At 48.0% G+C, this 25,220-nt stretch overlaps 1 protein-coding gene across 5 annotated transcripts in view; it reads right to left on the bottom strand.

The window, feature by feature from the left end:
* Positions 1-25,220, bottom strand: part of FBXW11 (F-box and WD repeat domain containing 11) — a 97,296-nt gene that overhangs the window by 55,141 nt on the left and 16,935 nt on the right. For 2 of the 5 annotated variants that reach the window (XM_028528566.2, XM_036014416.1), the window contains exon 2: positions 5,997-6,098. The exons of the other annotated variants lie outside the window; for them this stretch is intronic. In XM_028528566.2, coding sequence (XP_028384367.1) covers positions 5,997-6,098 — 102 coding nt within the window. The remainder of the gene's footprint in view (positions 1-5,996; positions 6,099-25,220) is intronic. 5 annotated transcript variants of the gene reach the window in all.

The following is a 25,220-nucleotide window of genomic DNA, read 5'->3' on the forward strand; positions in this document are numbered from 1 at the left end:
ACTCTCTTTACATCCGCTGTAGTTCGAAAAAGAAAAGGGAGCGACTCCTCTCCCCCACCCCTCCCGACCCACAAACGACCCCAGAGCCCTGGTGAAGGAGACAGACTACGAGTCTGCGGCACGCGTGCGGTACAGCATTGAGTAAATAAAGGAAGCAACAGGAGCTGCGGAGTGGTTTTCCCGGGGGGAGCCCCCAGGGGGTCTCTGCAACTGTGGAGTGGCACGCCGTCCCGTGAACGAAGGGACCTAACGGGCGGTGGCGGACAACACGCGGTCTGCCTCCGCTGAGGGCGGGAGACAGGGCTGACCTGGACTGTCCAGGGGTAACTGACTTGGCCTGAGGCCTGAAGCCCCTTGAATAGGGAACCGGCTGTACTTTTTTTAAAATGACCAAGTCGTATGGTAGAATGCTGTTAAATAACTGTAAAACAGTAGGGTTTTAAATGCTGATACTGAAAAATGATCAATGTGTATTATTAATTGAAGAAGTTACTGATTAAAAATAATATACATTATTTTTAACATACATACCATAGGTATGGTTCTATCAGTAGTTTTTAAAGCCTTTGTCTAAAATAGTGGAAAACCATTCGGGAGACCTGGGGCCGAAGGAAACTATGTGTCTTTTGTAACTTTCAGCACCGACTGTATGGTTTTTAATTCTTTCAACCTTGTTTAACATTTTTACATGCTGATACAAACTCCTTTTTTATTTAAGCCATCTTATATTTGCTTTAAAAAGCCCCCCCTCCAAAAAAAAAAGTTGGAGCAGAAAGCTGAACTAAGAATAGGAACAGCATAATTTCAAAAACTGCTCAAGGCTGACTTGAGTAGTTTTCTCTTTAATCTTGCGTGTGTATGAAAATGTCAATGAGAGGAAGAGTTTTATGTGGAAGACGCTAAGAGCCCTACTACATGACACAGGCCAGCGCAGAGCGAGTCCGGAGAGGCGGCGGTGGGGGGCAGTGCGCTCAGCCCTCTGGGGACGCCTAGGTCCCACTCAGAGACTCCCCGGGGCCTTTAAACCGCCACCGTTACAAAAATCACCGTCACCATCACAGCAGAGAGAACCTGCACAGTTTGAAGGACGCTTCCCTGCCAAACAGGCAGAAGGAAGACAGGCCAACTGTCTCTCTGGGTGGTGACCAGTGGGCAGATTACCAATGGATTCTTTTTTTTCTGTGACTATATTTTGTAAAGTTTCTTACAGAGAGAAAATATGTACTTTCTAATCATCACAAAACATTGCAGACTCCACCATTCAACAGCCCGAAAGGTCTCTCCCAGCCTTCCCACGATCAGACCGGAGTGCAACAGGATCATCAGCAAGAGATGGCAAAGCCCCGACGGTCAGCAGAGAGACACGGAGCAGCCGGTCCGACCTCAAGCGGATGGCCCGAGGGAAAAGAGAAGGATCCCCTGACAGGAGGGGCCACGTCACATGCACAGTCTTAACTTTCTTTTTTTTTAAAGCACTGACTTTATTTGATTTATTGATTTAAAGAGAGGAAGGGGGAAGAGAGAAAGATTGACTTGTCGTTCCACTTACTTGTTGTGCATTCACTGGTTGCTTCTTACATGTGCCCTGACTAGGGATTGAACCTGCAGCCTTGGTGTATCGGGATGACAGCCTAACCAACAGGATTACCTGGCCAGGGCCATGGTCTTCCTTTTCTTAGCCTCACCCTGCCCTGAAATCTAAGGGATCTAAGACTGAAATTTCCTCTTCTTGAACAGGGTAGGAGCAAGCAACGGAGGAAATGGATTTTTGTCCCCAAGAGCAGGCAGTCGGCAAGAGAGGTTGCTGCTGTCCCCCTCTACTTCACAAAAGCCTGCAGGGCAGCTCAGAGCACCTCCGTTTTCCAGCATGAGGAGACCGAGGCTCAGGAGAGGAACGTGCCTAGTGTCAGAGCTACGAAGTAGCAGCAACGAGACGAGAACTGAAACTGGCCTGCCTCCAGGGCCAGGATCCTTTCCGCCCAGCTAGCTCCCTCCTCTAAAAAGTACCCTCTTACGTAAGGAGCCGTGACAAGTTCTGACCGCGCTGTTCTCAAACCACGGCGGCTCGCTGTACATAGTGAAAGTAAGAAAAGAAACAAGAAAAGCAGCTGCCAAGAAGTTACGCTGCTGTCCACTCTGTCTCCCCTGGAGCAAGGAAGGAGGCAGTGAAACTCGATTCACATGACCCGCACTGTCCTTCCAAGTAATCAGTCCTGCCCTTGAAAACACGATCACCACTCTCCCCAGTGGGGAGCTGGCCCACGGCCTTCCTGGAGAAGCTGCCGGCCCACTCGCATCGGACCTCTGCATTCAGGAACACTAGCTTTGAGCTTTTAACACTAAAAATAAGGAGGAGTTCGTTTCCACCTAAAAATGGCAGTTGCCAAGGTGATGCCACTACCACACGGTGACTAAAACACCGGCTTTGCAGCTACCCCGACTCATTCCTCAGCTCTGCCCCTTGAAACAAATGTGGGAGCTTAGGCCAGTGAAGTCGGCTTCACGTACAAAGCAGGCATGACAGACAACTTCTCCATAGAGGATTAATGAGGGAGCCCCGTGCCTGAGGCCTGACACACAGGAGGTGGAAAATAAACGATCGATACTATTATTAACAGTGGCGTCACTCTCGTGCCATAGCAGTCCTGGAGTCGCGGAGTTGTGGTGAACACCTGGTCTGAACACCTGACGGGCTGATGCTACCGATCAGCTGGCTGACTCCGGATACCTGAGCCAGCTGAAATATCGATCCAGTCCAGTTCGGGCCACACACATGTAGACATTCCAGTTCGACTGTTCCAAAAAGTGTTGAGGGTTTGCACCTAGTTTAAACTGGTTCGCATTTTTTAGAACGTACACTTAGGTTTGGCTAATGCCAGAGTTTTATCACACACACACACACACACACCCCTGGACTTTGTGGTTCAGCCTGGATTTTTGCTCACAGGTCTGCTTATGACAACAAGCTCCTTGAGAGCCAGTACCGAGTCTGTGCTGTTCATTTTTATATGCTCAGCACCAGCATAGGCCCTGGCACATGCCAGCTGCTCAGTAAACAGCCAAGGAATTTAATCTGCACAAGAGCCACTGCGGAATCCCACTAGCTTTAAGATCCAGAAGGCTCATTTTGGCAAAGGGAATACAATTCCCCGCCCTCTCCCCCATAGGTATTTGGCAGGTAGTTCTTTTTTGTTTTTAATTTTGAAATAAATAACGACTAAACAAGCTGTAGACCAGATTGTCAACAGTAAAGATTTCACAAACAAAATAAAGATGGGAAAACTCTAGAAATGGCAGAATTCCAGGGTGGAATTTTGGAATCGGGCAGATCCAGGGTTCAAACACCAGCCCCACCACTGCACAACTGAATAAATATTAACTGGGGTCCAATCACACACATTGCCTGAGACTCACCCACCACATCTGGAAAATGGGGATAATAACACCAACCAAACACGGTCATCACGGAACTGACGTATGCGAAGCACCAAGTACAGCTGGTGGTGAGTGGTTTTTGGTTTGTTTTTTTTAACAGCTTCATTGAGGTAAATCACTTTCATTTTTAAAGGTGTCTCCATTCTCACCAACAGCAGAAACTAGAGGAATGGCATTAGGCCTAAAGTTATCTACATCTTTACTCCTGCTTTTCAGAAAGTACATTAATTCAGCCACATAAATAGGCTCACTGGCTAAAGTTGCAGCTGTCGGGGGGTCCAGTGTGATCATTTTAAGGGGGACCCCTTCAGGCAACTCAGGAGCCCAAGTGGGGTCAAGCGGGCCCCTCAGCAGGCTGTTCCCTCTCATGGGGGCCGCTGAAGACAGGCCCGCTGAGAGGTTCACGCAATGTCAAGCAACAGGAGTCTGGGTGGCAACCCAAAGATACAGCGTACAAGCAACAGGCCTGCTCGGAAAGCTCAAACCCAAGCGAGTCACTGCATTTTAGCCCAGGTGAGAGACAGGAGATGGAAAGGAGCAACACCGGTGTCAAAAAACTATGCAAAACCACCAATGAGAGGAGAGAAAGGAAGGCTCCTGGGTTCATTCATACACGTTTACTTTCCATTCACAAGCGGAACAAAACAGAGTAATGATTTTCTCGTTTCAATCAGCTTGGTACATATTTCATTTCATACACTAAACAGGGAATAAAAAGCTAAGCAAACAAAATTCCCTACACACCTCGAAAGACAATATTTGCTCCGTTCACACTGCAGTATTTCACCTTATTTCAATCCAATCAAGGCAAAGTTTCCATTTTCTTCTCTTAAATGATTTTCTCTGGGAGAGATGAGTCAAAGACAAATTTTTAACACATTTGGGTTTCCACTTTCAACAAGGTAGGAACCCATGCTTCCTCCCACTCGCCCAACCTTGTGAATTCTCCACACCGTTCAAAAATATACTGAGTGATGCCCTCCATCGGCCAATTACTTTAAGTGGCTGCAGTAAAAAGAACCTGCACTTCAGACCTCATTAACTACTAGTACAATTCTCCCCTACTTAAATTTCGGGGGGGGGGGGGGAACCTGGGTCAGCCCACTAAAAAGCAACTGTAACATCCAAGTAATAAGCATTTCCAGAAAAATATAGACAAAGATGTACACTATGACTGTAACGCAAATATCCATTATTTAACACCAAGGAGAGCACATGCAATAATGCCAGCCACTTCGAGAACATTTCTGTTAAAATCACACCGCATGCAGAGACTGCTCTCCCAGAGACCAATATACACTGCCCTGGGGCCTCCCTGAAACACCTCCCCCCTGGGCCCTGGGATTCGGCACCCACCTTTTCCCATGGACCCTAAGACAACCAGACCCTTTACTGAACTCTCTAATTATGGTGACATCACAGTACAATAGTCTAAAGAAAGCAATGTGAATCAATAATCACAGCAATGCTCATCAGAATGTTTGCCAACAAGTAAATAAAGTACACGATCCCAGTATGAAACAAGTTTTCCTCCCTCCCGGCTCCCCAGCTGCGTTTAAAGACCGGAACATGAACAGAAAGATAACCTTGAAAACAGTCCAGTCACCCCTGACGTCAGCAATATCATCCCTCTAACTCACTTCCTGGTTTTCCCTGCCTTCCCCTAAAACGGGGCGGCCCCGACAGGATGCCAGGGATCCAGTAATGCTTTTTAGAGATATATCAAACTGTCTGGAGTATGCAGCCATGAAAACTGAGTATTGCCACCGAAACCGTACTTAATCAAATACATGCTTTCTCTAAACACGGCTTCCCCAGCAAAGCCACAACGCTTTCTGCCTTGGCACTCCGAGAATCTGCCCCGACCATGGAGATCGGTACAGCTGCACTCCTGTTAACAGTTTCTTGCTTTTTTTTTCCCCCCAGAGCAAGCCCTCCCCGCTCCCCCCCGAAACGTTTTACTTTTATCTGTGGAATTCTCTGCCGGCCTCGGCCTGGAACGCTGGGTGGGCCCCGAGGACAGGTGTGAGCTCTGGCCTTTGGGACTGACAGTTGTTGGCAGCGTGAAGCTGTGGTCTTTGTAAACTTCAATTTGAAGCTTTCTACCATTAGCGATTCTCTCCCCCGCTCCTTTTTTGAAGGAGGGAGAGAAAGCAAGCCAAAAGGATGAGTTTCAAAATAGGAAAACAACCACTTTAATTATAAAACCCTCCCGACTCAACAAAGAGCTGTTAAAAGTAGCCAAATGGAAAATGTCAGGGTTTTTTGGGCACATGCACAACTCTTAAACATGAGAATCACAGCTTCAAGGTGGGGGGTGGGGGGATTAACAGCAGGAGCAGAAAGAGGAGCAGAACAGGGCCCAGCCGGAGACCCATTTGCTCAGAAGGGCCCTCTTGGTCCTAACGCCTCCATGTGGGGCACCCAGGCTGGAGGAAAGCAGAGGGTTACACAGAACATTTAGCAGACTTAACATTGGATTAAACACACTACTGCAAGTTTCAACAAATGTTCATGGCATACGTAAAAAACACATTTACAACAAGAAAGAAGAGAGGCACCTGGAGACATCTGACACTGGGCATGCTCTGCAGGCAACTCAGTGCGCACATGCTCTCTACCAGGTTGGCGCAGCCTAGCCACAAAGACCTTGGCACAGAACACTGCAGGATGACAAAAAGGAAGGAAGAGAAGAAGCAGTTAGAGGCCGCAACAAATCACTCCTTCACACAGGCAACTTGAATGTTAGTGGGGCAGGGGGAGTACCCTGGGCGGTCTGGAGGTCGGGGACGGTGGTCGCAGGCGCCTTACTGAAACCTTGGGGGAGGGCCCACTCTCTGTCCTAGTCCAAGGTTCCTGCTGCCAACCACTAATCCTCTGGATACACGAACAGGAACAAGAGGGAGAGAAAGAATGATTAAATGACAACCCACTACAGGGAGCTGTGCAAGTTCGTGTGCAAAACAAGATTAGCGGTGAGACCGTGACCTCTGCTTCATGAAGCGAGTCTCTGGTCTAGGTCACAGTTATTATTATTGCCGTCCGTGCATCGCCTACTATGTGCCAGGCACGTGGAGTGTGTTCTCTGAGCCCCACGCCAGCGTCAGGAAGCCGCGGCTCAGCGGGTAGGTCATTCACAAGGACACGCAGCAGGCGGAGAGCCAGAACTCCAAACCTCGGTCTGTCTGCTATTAAAACCCACATTCAGTCCACAAGACTGACGCCTCTTTTGTAAAACCTTTGATCATCTGAATTGGTGTCATGTGGTTACAGTTTTGCACTTCCCTAAATAAAGTCACAGGAAACCTAGAGACAGAAAGCAAAAGGAACAAGAAAGACGAGCGATAGGTTGATAGATACAAGTAATAAAAAAAAAGCTGATTAAAAACATCTTGGTTTTCAGGGTCACCCCCATCGTTGCTTTCCCAGGACACACTTAGGAACACGCGATCTGCATCTTGGACTCTGGTTACAAAGTTCACTGGGCATGAGCAAGGACTAAAAGCTTATTTCGTTTACCTATTCCCATTCTCTTTAAAAACTTGCTGGTTTTCAGGGAATTAAAAGAGAGAAAGGTAAAATATAAAAATAAACACACATTATGGCTAGTATTTTTAAATCATTAATTATCCATGGTATTATTCACGAGTACTTTGTCCCATGTAAGGTCAATTGACTATGGCAAAATCAATAATCATGCAAAAAAATGTAAAGGTGGATGCTTGGGTTTAACCAAAATATTCCAGAAGTCTTCGCCCCAGCCTCACAAACTTGTTTATCCTTGTAATTGGCAGGGTCAAGCACCCTCATTTTCTTGGGACGGTACAGGTTTACACTTATTGTCCCAGCGTCACCTTCACTCCCAGCGTGTCTGGTTTGGTAGAGCAATTCCGCGGTCACGCCAGCTGCGATGGACACAAGGCTGCTGTACTTGAACTCAGACAGACCTGGCCTCCCACCCAGCATCTGCCCCTCCCTAGCCACATCTCACCTAGAGTGTGACTAGAATACTGAGATTATTTCGGAAAACAACACAAAACCAGAGGAATCAAATGGAATAAGAGAAAAAAAAAAGCCTAAGCAGTTTTTTTTTGGGGGGGGGTTCTTGGGGGGGGTTTTGTTGTTGTTTATTTGGCAACAAAGAAAAGCCCACACATTTCCAGTGAGTCCCTTTATTCCACAGCGTACCGTGGGCACCATGAGCGGACACTCCAGGCACACGTGTTCTGCCACCCCAACATTTTCAGAGCGCGCCACAGGAGATGCTGAATAAATGTTTGCATAGCGAAAATAGCTGCCATTTCTCAAGCTCCTGCCCTGTGCTGGACAGCTGACAGAGCAAACCCTCTGGCAGCCCTCGCTGAGACAGGTACCCCTCCATCCCTCAGAGGAAGAGTCTGCGGGCATCTGCAGGAGAGGGGAGCCTGGTCTGTTCAAAGAGCAGCCTGTCCACGGCGCGCGAGAGCACGAGCGACTGACGTCAGCACGGGGACTGGAGGTTAATCCTGTCGGGCTCCGAGCAAACTTGTGTTCTCCCCTCTACCACGGACTCTCTCTGCCCAGAGATATTGAAAGAACACTTACATCAGCATGTATCAGAAGCGGTCGGGCAGAGAAAGGGCCCAGACACATCCATCACGTAGATAAACGCAGATTACACCAATCACGTGACTTCAACAACCCCCACCCCCCCACCCCCCAGCACCCTCACAGTTCCGTTTAAATTTCTCTTTTGGATCTTTGCAGTTCTCCAAATCACAGAATCATCCGGATCTGAGAACAGCGGAAGGGTCACACGTGCGTTCATTGACTAATTCCAAATTAACACCAGAGTTCACAGGCAAACCGATTTCCATTTGCTCAGTGAAAACCAGCAGGTTCCCCTGCACGGTTTCACACGCATCTGCCTCTGTGAAGGCACGACGCTGAACCCTGGCTAGATTCTGCTGATACCCGGGATCCAACACTTAAAAATAAAATTAAAAAATACAAATCTTTACATTCAAAAGAATCAAAGAATCATAGACTATAAAAACTGGAAGACTATTCAGTCCAAACTTCCACCCCTGATTTTAGAAGCGAGGATGATAAAGTCCAAAGAAAAATAACAACCTCCGCAAGGTTCCCCAACCATCTAATGGTCTGATCAATACTTACAGAGTTTTGGAAAGCAAATAAAATGAAGAAAATTTTGAGAACTTAAGGAAGTTCTAAGGACTTAATTTCAAAATATGCACCATTATGGGCGAAAATGTTAAGTACTTGGCTGAAGGAAGATAGCAGAGACCCGCGGTGCGCCTGGGCCGCATACCCCCCGACCCCAGCCCGCCCCCCAGCAGGGCCACGCGGACGCGGCTGAGCACCCAGCTCCGCGCTTCCTTCTCTCACACCAACTCCAGGCAGTGCGTCTGGCTCTCTCTCCTGTCCTACCTATCTTTGCTTGCTTGCTCCGTCTTCCCTTAAGTGGTAAATAAAAATGTTTTCCGAAAATGTATCTATATTAACCATTTTTAAACGCTTGGTATTGAATGTCTATATTCAGGAGAAAAGTTTAAAGGACCTTTTGAGGGCCCAATTTCCGAGGATTTGTCGCTGTGCCATCATGGAAAATGCTGAGGGGCAGAGAGAGTGGCGCCAGTGTTTACAAAGGTGCCGGCACTGTCCTACTTTCACACGCCAGCACCTGGAAGCTGAGTGGCCGACCACAGCGCGCAAAAATAGGCTTTTCAACAGAGAATGCCACTCGAGGAAAGGCGCCCGTCTTTTAATAAGCGAGGCTATGCTGGCAGTCTAAACAAGGTTCCTCTTAGGTCTAACAGACCAGGAGAAAGTAGGTTTCATCCGAACATAACAGGTACAAATAAAAGCTCCACATTTATCACCGAAGCACATTAAAATGCAACTAGGACCACAGCAGTGATAATTCTTGAAGCTTCCAGTTTCAAATTCAGGGAGCTAGCTGGAAACCCATGTTGGCTACTGTGGAGTAACTGTTATCCATAATGCTTTAACTGGATAATGTAAAGGTTTTTCACACTGACTATAGTCACAATGTACTCTATCGTCTCTCTCTCTCTTTCGAAGCTAACTTTTAAGTAGTCTGCATTTAAACTTCTAGAACACTATCTCATTGTTCAATATGTCTGAAGAACTTCCCCTGACACCTTGGGTATTTACCAATTTCAACAAATACTTCTTGACCTACTTATTAAGCTAAGAATACAAGCTAAGCCTCTTTCCTCTCGAGACTTCAGCCTCGGGCTCCAGAGGCACCCGGGGAGATCACGGGGAGATACCACAGGAGGCCGTCCACGGCAGAAAACCCCCGCGAGCTGCTCGTTGCACTTGCGCGCCTAGATACTTGCAGTGACCGCTGTCCTCACTTGGGACTGTTCACAGAGCACGGGAAGTGATTCACGCAGGTTTGCCTAACAGCAAACACCCCATTAGACTGATTATATTTGCAGGTTCTACAGCCGAAGATTACAACATTAATTAAGGAAACTAGCGGCTTATTAATTTTGTCATACCCACTGTATAAGCAAAGTTCAAGATCAGGGCCCCCGTGCTGAGAAACACTGGGAGTCAGTACAGACAAGAATAATAGCTTTTGGCATTTTTCAAAAGCAGAAAATTATTAAAAGAGGTAGGACAGGAATACCCTAGGCTCCCTTCATGTCGCCATGGGAACCACAAATCAAAAGGCAAAACTGGTTGCAGGCGACTTGTCTTCTGATTGGCTGGCTTGAAGAACTCACAAAAGCTAACTTTGGTCTGTTTCTCGATGGGATTGTTCTGAATATTCTGCCCTGATTCCTTCTCAAAGAGGCACTTCTTTTAAAAGTTACCCAAAGAGGTATTTTATAGAAACTGTCTCTCCTATCACTCTGATTTAGAAATATGTCTTATTGTAGGTTTTCTTTCCCTAAATCCCATTTTTTAACTTAAACCACTTCCCACAGAATCCGTCAGCACCAGCCTCGTCTAACTCCTGTCATCAATGCCTGAGACAACCAAATGGAATGGCTTAAATGCTATTCCTTCAACAAAAAATTTACCTGGACCTCTATCTGTCTGCAGACAGAAAAGTAAGACAGTCTCCCCATTCTCTGTCTTGCCTAGCTCATGGGAGGGAATCTCGAGAATGCGCAGTATAAACACACACACACACACACACACACACACACACGCACACACACAGGCTTAACCACCCAGAGGAGGAGGGTGCCTGAACCAAGCCATAGAGGATGAGCAGGAGGCAACCAGGGGAAAAGGCGAGTGAGACATTCCAGGCAGAACACACAGCATCAGCAAAGCCAAAGAGCTAAGAAATGGCGCGACCTAGTCAAGGCTGCACGCAGAATTTAGCATCACTAAGGCATTTAAAGGGGAGATTTTATTAACGTGTACAAGACTTTCCCCTGCAATTCAGCAGACGTGCTGTTTCAACACTATCCGTCACAGGGAAGGAGGGTCCTGCACACCCTGGCAAGGGCGGAGGCGCGGTTCTTTGGCTAAGAGGCAGGGAGTGGAGCTTACCATCGAGCCCAAACCCTGCCAAGTCGAGCCAGCACTGAAGAAAGATGCCGTGCTTCCTTGGACACGTGGGGAAGACCTGCCACAGGCCAGGCAGGCAGAGAGAAAAGAAGTCTGCTCAACAGTAATCCAACGATAAAGCGAGGGAGTAAATAGTACAAAACCATGTATTTTTATAGATATTGTGAAATACGGTGTTTTGAACCTTTTAATTCCTTCAAGGAAGACACCAAAAACTCAAACATTCAAACACCACTAGAGGCAAAGTGGGAGAAGCCAGTCTCTTGGGGAAACCACACGGCAGTGTCTGTCTGTCTGTCTGTCTGTCTCTCTCTCTCTCTCTCTCTCTCTCGTTTGTGTCTGACAGCCAAGGCGGGTCTCTTTCAGCTGGCCCCCAAGGGCAGACGGGAGTGCCTGCACTTACCTTTGGAAGTGCACGTCTAAAGGCAATTAGTATCCTCAGCCTAGGTTCTTTTTTCCAGTAACACCTCTACCGTGCCTACTGATCAGATATAAAACAAACTAGTGAAATGGGGGCGACCACACACAGAGGGGGTGACATAAAGGATCCACCTGACGGTAGCCACCGGGCACTAACTCCCTCTCCAGGGAACTCGGTCTGGGAGTGGGGATTTGGTCCCGAGGAATCGCACAGGAGGCGGGCTCAAGGCGATGTCAGAGCCCCGGCTCTCCAAACCGAGGTGTGAAGGCTACACAACATCCACTCGGCTTTTGTTGGGGGCCGTCCTCACCGCAAAGCGAACGAAGCAAGCGTTCAAGTTCATCCACATCAGGGACTACCCCGTTGTGTCTGAATTCTCAGACTTGCTTTTCAAGACGCGGCAGTAGCTGTGCTGAAAATAGGGCCACAGGGCTTTAAAAAGACTCAGAACGTGGGCTTCTGCTCTTTAAATGATAGATGGCAACCTATAAGAAATAGCTAACTCTGGCCAAAATAACTGTTTTGTTTTAAAAACTGATCGGGTTGTAGAATAAAAGCTAATTCACAATTTAAAAGCATTTTCCAAGGCCTGTTAAAGAACTGAAGAGTGGCCCTCGGTTTTAACGTAGAAACGGCTTTCTCTTTCTTACCGTGGTATTTTATTGTAACAGCATTTGACAGTAACCATGTGACATGAGGCTGAGTAAGGTAATATACTTTAATTCTCAGCAACTGCATTGTAGAACAACATAATTAGAGACAATACACATAGGGTATTTTCTTCGGGCTAGAATATATGTTATGGAAGAAAAGGTGTGGGGAGTGGGAAGCAGTGGAAGGAGACAGAAAAACAAAGACTAAGAATGAAGAAAAAACTGAAGTTTGCTATCTGCCAAGTTTGAACGATTCAAACACAGCCAAGCAGTAGTGAAATCAGAACTCAAAGGCGGAGCCCAAACTTTCCTTAAACTCTACTATTTAAAACTAAACAAAACTTCCAATGCCCAGACAATTATCTCATCCTGAATGATTATCTAAGATAAGATACCAGAACCCAAATGTTAACAAATGAAATCTTTGCAGAGACTTATCTTTTTGGTAGAAGATGAAGGGTAATTTTTCTTTTTAAATTTTTACTCATCCATACTATCTGATTCTTCTCAAATGAGCATCTGGTACTTATAGAGATATTTTAATACTACCTTGTGTAATTTTACGTGATGCTTAATTTTTAAAAATTATAGAACTAATTATATAAGTTAAGTCATAAATAATAACTTAACAACTTAAATAAAAGCAAATTCTTTTCCCAAGAACTGAGTCCATCTTAAACACTTACAATTTAAATGTGTTAAAACACTGGATACTAGCAAAATATTTTACCTAGGTAACCCTCGGAAACAGCAGGAAAGATCAAAGTAACAACGGTCTGTTCCTGAGTAACTCCTAAAGGGCAGAAACAAAATCCTTGTCCATTTCATGACTACCACCCAGGAATCAAAAATGTCACCAGGTTAGAAGCCGGAGAGGGAAAGAATTTAGACGTATCGGGGGAGAGGCAGAATCCCTATTCTAAGAAACATGGCAGAGAACAGGACGTAACAAAATAATCTATTTCTAGCACAGAGACCAGGATCCTCCGTTGCACTAGGACCAGTCTGAGGGTCAGCTGCCAAGAAGGAACAGCTTCTCCCAGCAAACTGCCCATCAGATCGGTTCAGGCCCAGTTCCAGGGGGATTCATCCGAGACCCACAGATCCTGGGACTGGAGAGAATTAAACAAGAGTTCAATTAAGCACATCTGAGGCTTTGTCCGTTAACATCTGTGGCCCAATTAGAGATGCAGTTCAGGACTACGGGGGACCTCTTCACTCTAAGTGTAACCTCAGTTTCAATGAAAATGATAAACGTAAATGAAAGCTTACGAAAAAGGAGGGGGTAGAAACCGACCTTTCCCAAGTGCCTCCTGGGTGCCAGACACCGTCCAGCTACGGTGATCTCATCGAGCGTCCCACTGCCTCGGCCAGACAGCCACCGCAGTTTACAAAGGAGGCAACTGCGGCCCAGGGATGTTATTAAGGTGCCAGGGGTCAAAGGTGGCAGATTTGCAATTCTACCGGATTCCAAATCCCTCCACTCTTCCCTGCACCGTACTGCCTGTCGTTTCCTTTCCTCTGATTTACTTTCAAATTTCATCTCCTCGTCACTCAGCGACACCACCAGCCGAAGTGGGACCGGGGCGAGCTCCTGCGTGCACCTCCCGCATGCAGACGCAAGACATGAGAAACGTGCACTTCACCTGACTCGGCAGTGTCGTGCAGAAAATCATGCTAAGGGAAAAACAGATACAGCCCAAAATATAGTTAAGATGATTATCCTATCACTGTCATAAGAGCAATAGGGACTGGTAAAATAAATTATCCAGCAGACAGAATATAATGTGTCCACCAAATAAAAATCACGGCTGAGTATATTTATTGACCCAGAGGAAGTCAACAGTGTATAAAAAGAGAGTTACGATACCCCAAGAAAGTTCCAGAAACATTAAGTAAATAAAGGCTACAAATCAAGACGTATTACAGTCCCATTTGTATTTAATTTTTAAAAATGCACACGAGCCCTGACTGCTGTGGCCCAGTGAGTTGAGCACCAGCCTGACTACCAGGGGTCACTGGTTTGATCCCCAGTCAGGGCACACGCCTGGGCTGCAGGCCAGGTCCCCAGTGGGGGGGTGCTTGAGAGGCAACCACACATTGATGTTTCTCTCCCTTTCTTTCTCCCTCCCTTCCCCTTCATCTAAAACTAAATAAACAAAATATTTTTTTAAATACACAGGAAATATCCAGAATTAAATACAAGTGACTTTTATTGATTCATTTGTCCACTGTATTTTTTTTCAGATGCAGCCAGTACAAAATTGAGAATACAGCACCCAGGTTTCTCAACCCTCCCTCCTTGGGGCCACCTGTGAAGCGAGTGGCCAGTACTTCCACGCCGTTACCGGGGGATCTGGTCACAGCACCTTGCCCCTTGGTTCCAAGCCATTTTCCTTCAATGTTGTATAAAGTTTGTTTGCACCCTGAAGTGACAAAGACACTACCCCAAACTCATTTCACTGCCTGTGGCTTCTAGATAGCTAAGTGAGGGCACCTGGCCAGAAAGCTCTTAAGTAATGGTGTTATGTCTTGGGAGACTGCAACTTCTACGTACCTGACAACCCCTCCTCCATACTGCACTGCAGCTGGGAGGACTTCCGGGGGCCACTAAAAATGCTTCTTGTTTTCCAGACGCCACCTGAGAACTAGGACACACCTGCTCTCATCACCCATCCAGGGTGGTCCCCTGGCCCCGAGTTGGTCCCGCTTCCCCTTCCACACCATTCCAGCACAGGTGCTGGCCACACCCCTTCCTAGCCCTTTGACCCAGTGTCACGAGCCAAAGGCATGTAATCGGAGAAATTCTGGAGGTGTCAGCACATGCTCTGACTGCCCTGTGATGCCCCGAGCCAAAGCCGCACCCCACTTTCATTAGGAGAGCACAAAGTTTACCGGGTTTTAAAAGGAGCATTAGAACATTAGAACACAGTGAAAACTTTTCTTCTGCCACATGGTAAAAACATTCTCATTTTTTTCTAGGTAGAGAGATCATTTCCAGGAAAATGACTTAAGGAATATTATTGTATCTACTCTCTAAAGGGTTTGACTCAGTTAGAGTGAGATCACACCTTCCTATCTTAACCTTATCATTTTAAACTGCTTATTCACTCAAAAATTTACTGAACATGTCAGTATACTAAATGCTTCAACAGATAACACAAGCGATCTCAACACTAAATATTCTGTATTAAAAACTGTTTCAGGAAATAAAGCGGTATCATTTCCTGGCTCACTCAAGGGAGTAAGATTCCTTAAAAAGTACAAAATCTTTCAAGAACGCAGTTTCCCTGTCTTCGAAAGTGTTTAAGCTAAGCGCCACTAAGGGCATTCACAGACCGACACCAGACACCCAGAACCCGCACTTCACTGAGAGCCCCGAGCAAGCGCCTGCCGAATGAGCGCGGGTCCTGCTCCGGAACCTCTTGCAGCCCGGCCTCACACCGTTGAAACAGGCCCTCGGCCGTTCTATCAACACCGCTCACTTCTCTAACGCGCACTCGCTCTCGGAGACGGGGCCGAAGCTGCCCCAGAAAGACACACAGTCTAGGCTGGTAGAGCCGCAGCGTGGAGCTTTTACACGCAAGCAGGGGTGAGGGGAGAAAACAGTGGTGACCAAAATCGTGCTCCCCTACCTGGGAACGGGCATGGAGAAGGTGGGCTGTCCAAGCCACGACATGAAGGGACACATTTCATCATCCCGGAGTGAAACCTACAGTGAAGCCAGCACTCGCTCCACTTTCCGGAGAGCCCACGGTTCCCCATTCCTAAGCTGACCTTGTTCTCGAACGAGGCCGAAGCTGTGCGCCCCACAGTGCGCCCACAGCGCGCTGGGCTCTGAGCACAAACGGCTGTGCCTGCCTGCCAGCCGGGCCGGCGCCCCAGGAAGGGGCCACTGGGACCGCTGCTGCATAGCACGAGGGCTTCCATCCCCCACCCCCCCACCCCCCAGGCTCCTGCGGGCAACTGGGGAAGGGGAGTCTTCTCACCACCTGAAGCCAGAGACTTCATTACACCTGGAGCTGAAAGGGACTTTTCAGAGCACTCGGCCCAACTTCTTAACACGCTCTCCCAGCCCAGGTCCTCTACACGTCCCGCGTGGTGTTTGTGGGGTGGACCCCCTTGAGAGCAGCTCGTCTCAACAGCTGACGGGTTCTGCAACGCGCAGGTGGCAAAGCCAGCCACTCTGGAACCTCCCACGCAAAGGAAGTCACGAAGTCGTGAGGAGAAGGCCCAGCACACACGTAAGAGACACTGGACTTGTCCTGTGGAAAACCCCGCTCGACTCCTCTATTCCGACAGCATCGTCCATAACTCAGCCCTACGCAGCCAGTCAGGACACACAGCGGAGCACGGGACACGGGCGTCACCGAGATAATGATCGTCTCATTAACGCTGAGAAAACGAACGCAGAATGGAGAAGGGGCCAGCAGACGGATCTTGCGGGGACACTTCCTGCTGCAGTGAAAAGAAGAACGAATGTCAAGTCCGCCCTCCCGGAAAGGGGTGAGTTTGGGTGCACAGAGACGCAGCGGACACAGCCACCAAACTGCGCCATGAGCGAGGAGCGTGAAAGCCCGACATTCCTCTCACTTTGAAATAATCAATGGAAAAACCAAACCTTGGTCTATAAACCACAGGGACATACTTAAGGTCATAATCTGTCTTGTAAAAACCGTCCTTTGTTCCCAAATAACCTCTATTTTTTTCCCAAAATAATTTATTAAAAAATATTACAAGCAATGGGTAAGGCAATTTACCAATTTACCATGTAATGTGTTCGGGTCCTTACAGTGCCTGTACACAGTAGAGACTAAGTGAGTGTCTGGTAAAGCACGAAGAAATCAACACGTAAAATCCAGGAAGTCTACACGTGAGCGAAAACTCCAGTCAGAGGCTACAGAGAGCACACCGCTGTAATGGTAAGGGGGACGGGGGGACGACACTGGTCTGGCCACACGGCCTCACCCCAATGACCGACTCGGGGGCCGGCACACCCTCTGCCCCGAACCCCAGGACTCGGACATGGAGGCGAGGCAGAAGCATCGCTGAGCCCAAGGCGAGCAGAGGACAGCGGGGGCTGCTCATGCCGTCGGGCTAGCGCAGGGACAGTCTGGGGCCGTCCCGGGGGTCCAAGGCAGGAACCTGGATCCACCACTCACTCCGGACCTGTCAAATTCTAAACGTCCTTTTTCGGCTTAGGCCAGTTTTGAGTTGGGTTTTCTGCCACTTTCAACTGGAAAAATCATAAACTTTAAATATTCAGTTCAAATAAAATATATGTGAAACTAAAAATTAAACTCCAAAAAGATACTTGGCATGGGCCAAGGTCATAAAAATACAGTATTCGGATGAAATATAAATGATTGTTTATCATTTATATCATATCTATATCATATATTTATATCATATAGATGATTATTTATATTTCAATTAAATGACTCAATTTAATAATTCTGATTAAATTTAAATGGTTATTCATATTATTTCCCCATAAGTCTTCTTATTCTACTGACAAGCAAAGGAATTTAAAACTGAGTGTTCCCACCGACATCCGATTCACGTGACTCCAGATACCAGAGAAGGAAATAACAGGCGGCAGACAGACCACCCACAGAAAGCGAGCGCCACGGAGAAAAGGGGTTCCGATTTTCCAGAGGGGCCAGAGCCGACACTGTCACTCACGCGCTCACGGGCGCTTCACTGCAGATAAGCACGGAGACGGGCATCCCCAGGTAGAAACATGAGTACGTAAAAAACCATCTTCATTTCCCCACTTATTTTCTTTTTATCTCCTTGCATCGTCTGTGTCACTATAACCACTCAAATCCTTTTTGGGAGGAATAAAGTAGCAAAGGTCATTACATTTCTGAACTGAGAGAAAGGAGAAAGTTAAAAATACAAAATAATAAACATGCCCAGAAATCCTGTCATTCTTCAAGGATCTCTTAGTTGGAGAGGATGGCGAACATCACCAAAATACGAGAAAGCACCAGAAAGAACATGGATTGTGTTTTTGTTGCATTTTCTTTTTTGAGACAGAAGCACACTAAATCTGAATTCAACAAACTTCTGGATGTAGCTACCAATTTACAAGAAGTACAAAGGGAAACAACATGTAGACCTAATGAGAGTATGATCAGCAAAACCCAGAATGGGAGACGTTATACAGATCAAACCACCAATCCGATTTCTCCAGTGAACACATGGTAAAAACAAACAAACAAACAATAAGGCTAAAAAAAGGATGGGAGAGGCCCCTGTTACAGGTTAAAAGAGATTTAAAAGACTGTTAACTATACGCAATGTGCGAACCAAGTCTGGCTGCTGAATTGAAAAAAAAAAACTATAAAAAAATTATGAGAAAAAAAGCAGTTAAAATCCAATAGAGGGCAACACAATAATCCTAACCAGTCAGTACTCCTCAAAACTGTCAAGGGAAAGAAAGAATGGAAGGAAGGTGGAAGGAAGAAGAAGGCAGGAAGAAGAAGGGAGGGAGGGAGGGAGGGAGGGAGGGAGGGAGGGAGGGAGGGAGGAAGGAAGGAAGGAAGGAAGGAAGGAACGAACGAACGAACGAACGAACAGAGGAAGGCAGGCTGAGACACTGAGATACTCCAGAAGAACCTGACCACATGACAACTCAGGGAGCATCCTGGGGTGGGATCCTGGAACAAAAAAAGGACATCAGGTAAACACTGACCCATGATTTCATAAATTTTAATTGCTTAGTGTAGGCTTCCTTTAGCAAAAACATTATTGAGGCAAAACAACAACAAACCCAACGAAGACTATGCGACCTTAAGCAGGTCAGATCCTTGATGGGCTGGAGAGGTACAACACCTGCTTCATCGAAAGCAGGCACCCAATAAATAGCAGGCACCACGTTATTGTGAAAAGCCAGCCTACGGCTCCAGCGAAGGCGCCACAGGCCGGTGGAGAAGACCGGGACCACGGGCAATGAGTGGCGGCCGGGACAAGGGCGGGAAGGACCAATGCGGGCTTCACAGGGGTAGTGTGGGTGGGGCAGTGAGGGCTTCGAGGGTCGCCCTCTCCTTCTCAATCACCCCAAATGCTGAGAATCTGCGGCTCCCGGCCTCGAACCTGGGGACCCTGCTGCTCCTGCACCCACCTCAGCTGCCACCTAACACTCCTCAAACTACAGTGACAGCCAGAGGTGCGGCCTCTAAAATAATCAGAAGAAATAACCCCCCAGGCAGGGACGAGACAGTGCAGGAGGCCTCTGCAGAGACAGGGGCAGAATACAAGATACAGACGGAGTCAATAACCACGTGACCTTGAGCAAAAGAGTAATCCCCTCTCAAGCCTCCATTTCTTCACACGTTAAGATGTGGGAAATGAGCCCACCTTCCAAGGGTAAAGGGAAGGTTAAAAGGAATAGCTGTGCACCTGGCACACCGAGCGCTAGCCCCTCCCTCCTGACTTTGGCAGGGTCAGAGGGACTCTCAAAAGGAGCCTGGCCCAAATGCACAGAAACCGCAGAGAACAGCTCTCGGACCGCGTGGGCCTGGAACCAAAATGAAGGAGGAGAGTAATTCTGGGGTCAGAAAGTTTGGGGAAATGCTGGGAAACACATTATTAAATGACAATTGTCAAGTGAATTTCCAAGAGAAGGATACTACATGCAGCATTTACCAAATTTACTTGACCCAGGGAAGCACCATTCACAGGAACAGTGACCCTGTTAGTCACTGCCACAGCACAGACAAAAACGGGAGGCAGGGAGGGAGGGAGGGAGGGAAAGGGAGAGAGGTGGAGGGGAAACAAAAGGAAGACAGCAGTTGACACCCCTCCCACAGGACAGTGAAAGGACTGGTGAGCTAAGACCGCCTGGACAGGGTTTAGATCTGGTTTAGAGGAAGGCAGAAGGGATGCTTTCTGATCTTCTGAAAGGAGTCTGGTGCCAAAGCTTAATTTTCAGGATCGGGTCATTTTAAAATTAAGGGATGATACTGAGAAACAGTACCAAGAGTTTAAGACGTGAATGTATCATTTTACAAGCACAGACTTCTGAGATAAGATGGTAATTCTCATTTGCCCTCCCAAATGTATCCCCTCACTCAACTGGGCAACTGTCAGGCACGTACTTACTGTGCTAGACGCTGAGAATGCTAGGAGCTGAGTAGGACGTGACAGACACGGTCTCTGTCCCCACAGGGATGACCGTCTAATAAGGACCGCGCAATACGTCTATCAATGACAATCACATCAACAGCAGTGAAATGAACTGAGTGCTGTAGGAATATGACACAGGAATCTCACCTGTGGGGGAACTTGGGGGACCCAGACACAAGCCCTGAGGAATTCACATTTGAGCTCAGCTCTGAAGGACAAGCAACGATCACAAGTAACGATGATGCTCGTTAGGTCCAGAGAGAACGTGATGCACAGAGGAAAGCTGCAAGGACCTGGGGTGGAGTGCGGATGACTGAGACTGAAGAGCAAAAGGCTAGGATGAAAAAGGGCAACACTTAACAAGACTCGGGAGGAAGACAGAGGTGTCGAGGTTGGGGTGTCTGACCGGTGCGACTGAAATCACCAGCGGAACACCAACATAAAGGCCGCCTGCGCCGGCACCGGGAACCTGGCGAGGGCGCCCTCCTGGGGGAAACAGGGCTCGCCGCCTGCGCACACCGAACAGCCTCCCTGCAGAGCGGGAGGAACTCCCAGCGGGCCCCACCTCCTGGCTCAGAGCAGCAGAGGCCAGGCGGAGTGAGGGCCCCCGCAGCAGCCAGGGGGGCCAAGGGGCCTGAGCCTGCAGTGCTCCAGCACGGGCGTGGGGAGCCAGGGTCCGCTTCCGCCACCAGCACGGTGTGCTGAGCAACACCGATGCTTCCTCAGCCGGCCTCTGGCAGAGACGACCACTCCACTCGCCGGAGGGCAGCCCTGGCCCGGCCGCAGCGCACTCAGAAGCTCCGCGCCCGGGGGACTTCCTTCCGCCTCGCTCCCCGAGGGCACCTGGAGGGAGGGTCAGCCGAGCAGAACCGCAGCTCATCTCGGCATTTCCCTTTTTTCACAAAAGAAAGACAAATAACCACAAGCATAAGAGCCACAGGCCAAACACCACTAGTAATTAAACAGGTTTTTCATTTGTTTTGCCAAATCGGGATTTAAAAACTATTAATACCCTAAAATGGCATAAAGGCAGAGAAAGCACGCACTTTCATGAAGAGAACGTGGTCTGTCACGTCGCCTTGACTCGGGTAACAGAAAGTGGGTAAAACCTTTGCGTGAAAGGCACATGCCCTTCAAACGCACACGCCCTCCAGCCCACCCTCTCAGAACCCACCCTCTCAGAGCCCACCCCTAGGACGCACACACAGATTAAACTGCAAGAAAGAGCAACCCAGCTCTACGCTGCTGTAACTCAGAGGACTTAAGTGGCTAACCAAGGGGGAGTTTAACTATTCGCCATTTACACATGCATTATATATTAGACGTCCCCTCAGAATATTATAAAGAAATACATAGTGGCTTAGAGAGATGTTACAAATGTCAGTGAGTTTTAAAAGCAGTTTGCAAAACAACTGTAGGTAAAAAAACAAGTAGATGTGAAATACACATAAAAACATATGTGTATGAAAAACGGGAAGTATACCAAATATTAAATCACTAAGGGAAACATTCTTTTTGCTTCTTATTTACATTATTTTTATTTTCAATCTTCCTATCATAAACATGAATTACTTCTGTAAAAAGAAAATGTAAATTTCTTATTCAGCAATTTTCCCTAATTTTTTAACGTGCATGTGTAAATTCTAGCACTAGGCTGACTGGATAACCACGTGGGGGAAATAATCTCGATCCTTATCTCAACCAATAAAAACAACTATTTTCAAATGGTAAAATAAAGCTTCTCGGAGAAAACAGTATCTTCTAGACCTTGTAAGTAAAAATGTCTTTGATGGGACACAAAAAACTAACTGGGAAAGTACTGATTAATGAGAGTTCGTCAGTATGAAGACATTCTGCCCATCGAACAGATACAGAGATCTGATCAGCTCACTGGGGGAGGGGCCGCCTGAGGCCACGGGAACCGGTCCAGGATGGGGCCGGCTGACCAGCTGGGGGCTGACCAGCTGGGCCGCCTCTAGAGCGCACGGGGTTGTGGGCCAGAAGATCTAAAACAAAGGAGGGCAGGGAGAGGCTGGCTCTCGGGCCCCTCTCCCTCAAGGGTACCTGGGAGACGTGCTGCAGCTGCCGGCGTTTCCCGGGGACGGTATTCTGGGCGGGAGGAGAGACCCCGGGCACAGCCCAGGGTCAGGCTGGCCCGGCAGAGGGTGGCAGGGCTGTTCTTCTTGGGTTCTAGAAGGGAAGGGCTCTGAGGCAGAAGCCTGCAATTCTTCCAAAATTGTGTAGTTCTTGTATCTTATGCTGTTTTAGTTTGTAAACTAACCCTATGGGAAGAAGATAAAAACTAACAGGGGAAGGGTAGGAGAACTCGGTGTTGAAGAGGTTGGCCTTAATTGATAGGCTGGAGTGACTAATGCCTGTGCAAAGCTGCTATTCCAAAACCGTGGAGATTTTGGACAAAGACTCCTTTCCTTTAAATCACCAAACCTCTGCCTCTGGAACTCTGCCTCAAGGGTGGTCTGCCAGCAGGACCCCACTTGCTGTTTGATAACAAAAAGTGTCAGGACACTGAAAGGCGAGCAACAGAACAAGCGTGCAATATGTGTATCTGACAGGGAACTTACTTCCACACTCGCATAAAGAACTCGCACAAATCAGTAAGAAAAAGACAAGTCAATGTTTCCTAAGGGTCAGGAGACTTGTCACAGGCACCTCTCGAAGGAGGGCCGAATGGCCGGCAGGCACACGAGAAGAGGCCCGGCGGGCTCCGGGGAGCCAGCAGCGAGACACTAATCCATCCCACCAGTCCGAGTGGCTGCGGTCGGATGACAACGCCAGTGCTGACGAGGACACAGCAACTGGAACGGCGATGCTCTGCAGGAGGAACCGTAGGAAAGTACGACCGTTTGGGAAAAGCTCTGCAGTTCTTTGAAAAAGTAAACACACATCTACACTCTACCCCAGCAGTTCCCCTCCCAGGCACACCCACGAGTCCGAACAGAACTCTGAACACAGAATGTCCAAGCAGGCTTTGCTCCTAAATTAGCTGAACACTGGCAACAGCCCGAGCTCGCGTGAGCTGGGGAACGGATCAACAAAACCGTCGTGTACGTGTGAAAAGGAGCGAACAACCGATACGACAAGGACGAACCTCGAAAATATCATGCTGGACAAAATAAGCCAACACACTGAGTACATGCAGCACGTGCGTGCAGTGCAGTCCCACGTACGTGGAATTCTAGAGCACGCACAACAAATCTACAGTTATGGGAAGCAGGTTACTTGAGGCCAGGGATGGGGTGGGGGACTGCAAGGGGGAAAGGGACGTTTTGGGGGGGCACGGAGGTTCTCCGCGCTGATCGTGGTAGTGGTTATATGAATGTGTCTAGTTCTCAAAACCCAAATGTACACTTAAACGAGTGTGGTTTATTACATGCTGATTACATAAAACAAACAAAACCACAACATAGATGCTACTACACACCCATCAGGATGGCTAAAATTAAAGGGACTGGAAAGCAAGTGACGATAGAACGCTCTGCATTAGAGGTGCAAGCACTTGAAAACAGCTTAGCAATACCTGCCGAAGCTAAGCACGCCTATCCTGTGACCCGGTAATTCCATTCTGGGGTTTTGTAACCAATGGAACAAACTGCTTATGTCCCCCTTAGTAGTGTTACTCATAACACCAGCCAAAAATTGGAAACAACCCAACTAATTCATCAAAAGTAACATAAACAAACCACAGACTCTATATACAATGGGATAATTTACAGGGGGAAAAAACTAGTTAGCAAAATAGATGAGTTTCACAGATACAACGATGACAGGGGAGGGGTCTATGCAAGAGCATGTGCTGCATGATTCCATTCACATAAAACCCAGAAGCAGCCGTACGTAACCTACAGTGAGAGAGGCCAGAGCAGACGTTCGGGAGGGCTTACCGGACGGGAGAGTACAGACACCAGGGGACCCTCGGGGGGCTCTGGGAATGTTCTGCATCTTGATTCGGGCAGTGGGTACGCAGTGTGGTACACATATATGTAAAAATCCACTGAGCTGTCCATTTAAGATTTGTGTTCTACACTCTACGGAAGCTCTACACAGTCTCACACAGACACACACACACACGCCCTTTTACCGAACTCGGTTCACCCCTCGACACTGGAAGCTTATGTGTGACACAGTACCCAGGAGCGGTTTCTGTCGGGGTGAGTCACTCGCACCCCGGGCCTCGTCCTTCACACCTTCTTCGTGACTCAGACCGCCCGAGCGGGCGGCGCTACCGAGCACCGGGGGCGAAGGCGCCGCCGGAGGGACTGGGTAAGTCATGCCCCAACCCGACGGGGCAGATCTGCAGAACACTTATTACCAGTACAGACAGTCTCGACACCAGTGCAATTTGAAGTGTCCGGGACGGTCCTTTGTCCGTTCCCTACCCTTCTGACTAACGTCATGAAGAGACCGTGGCAAAATTATATACAAGCAGCCAGCTCTTTGAAATAGGTATATAGCTTTGCTAATACTTTTGCTGGAAAACCGAACCCCATCATTACAGTCATGTGCCACTTAACAATGGGGACACCTTTGGAGACACGCGTCACTGGGCGATTTCATTGCGGGGCAACATCACAGAGGGCACTCACACAAACCCAGATGGATGGTGTGGTCCACACACACCTAAGCTACGTGGTATTGCCTCCTGCCCTGTGGGGAGAAAAAAATCCTCCCTCTCCCCTTCTGGTTCTTGGCCTGAGACACCCCTACAATAAAAGCCAGGTTGACGGGAAGAACAAACAGCAGCTGAAGCAGTTGCACACCTCCCCCGTAACGGGGGAGGCCCAGGGAGACGGAGTTCACTCATCGAATGGCCCGAGGACCTTCGGTACAGTAAGGACCGTCCGCATCTGAAGACCGGAGGCTGGGGCGGGGCACTTTACCAGCAGGAGCACAATACACCAAGGTAAGAGGTTACAGCAGATTTAAATCCTTGTCTTCTGCACTGGTAAGACTTTCTAGAGATGAAGTCATCCTCATCTTCCAGGTAAGGCCCGAGAGACCCC

The sequence above is a fragment of the Phyllostomus discolor genome, chromosome 13, assembly GCF_004126475.2.
Source record: "Phyllostomus discolor isolate MPI-MPIP mPhyDis1 chromosome 13, mPhyDis1.pri.v3, whole genome shotgun sequence".
Classification (NCBI taxonomy): Eukaryota; Metazoa; Chordata; class Mammalia; order Chiroptera; family Phyllostomidae; genus Phyllostomus; species Phyllostomus discolor.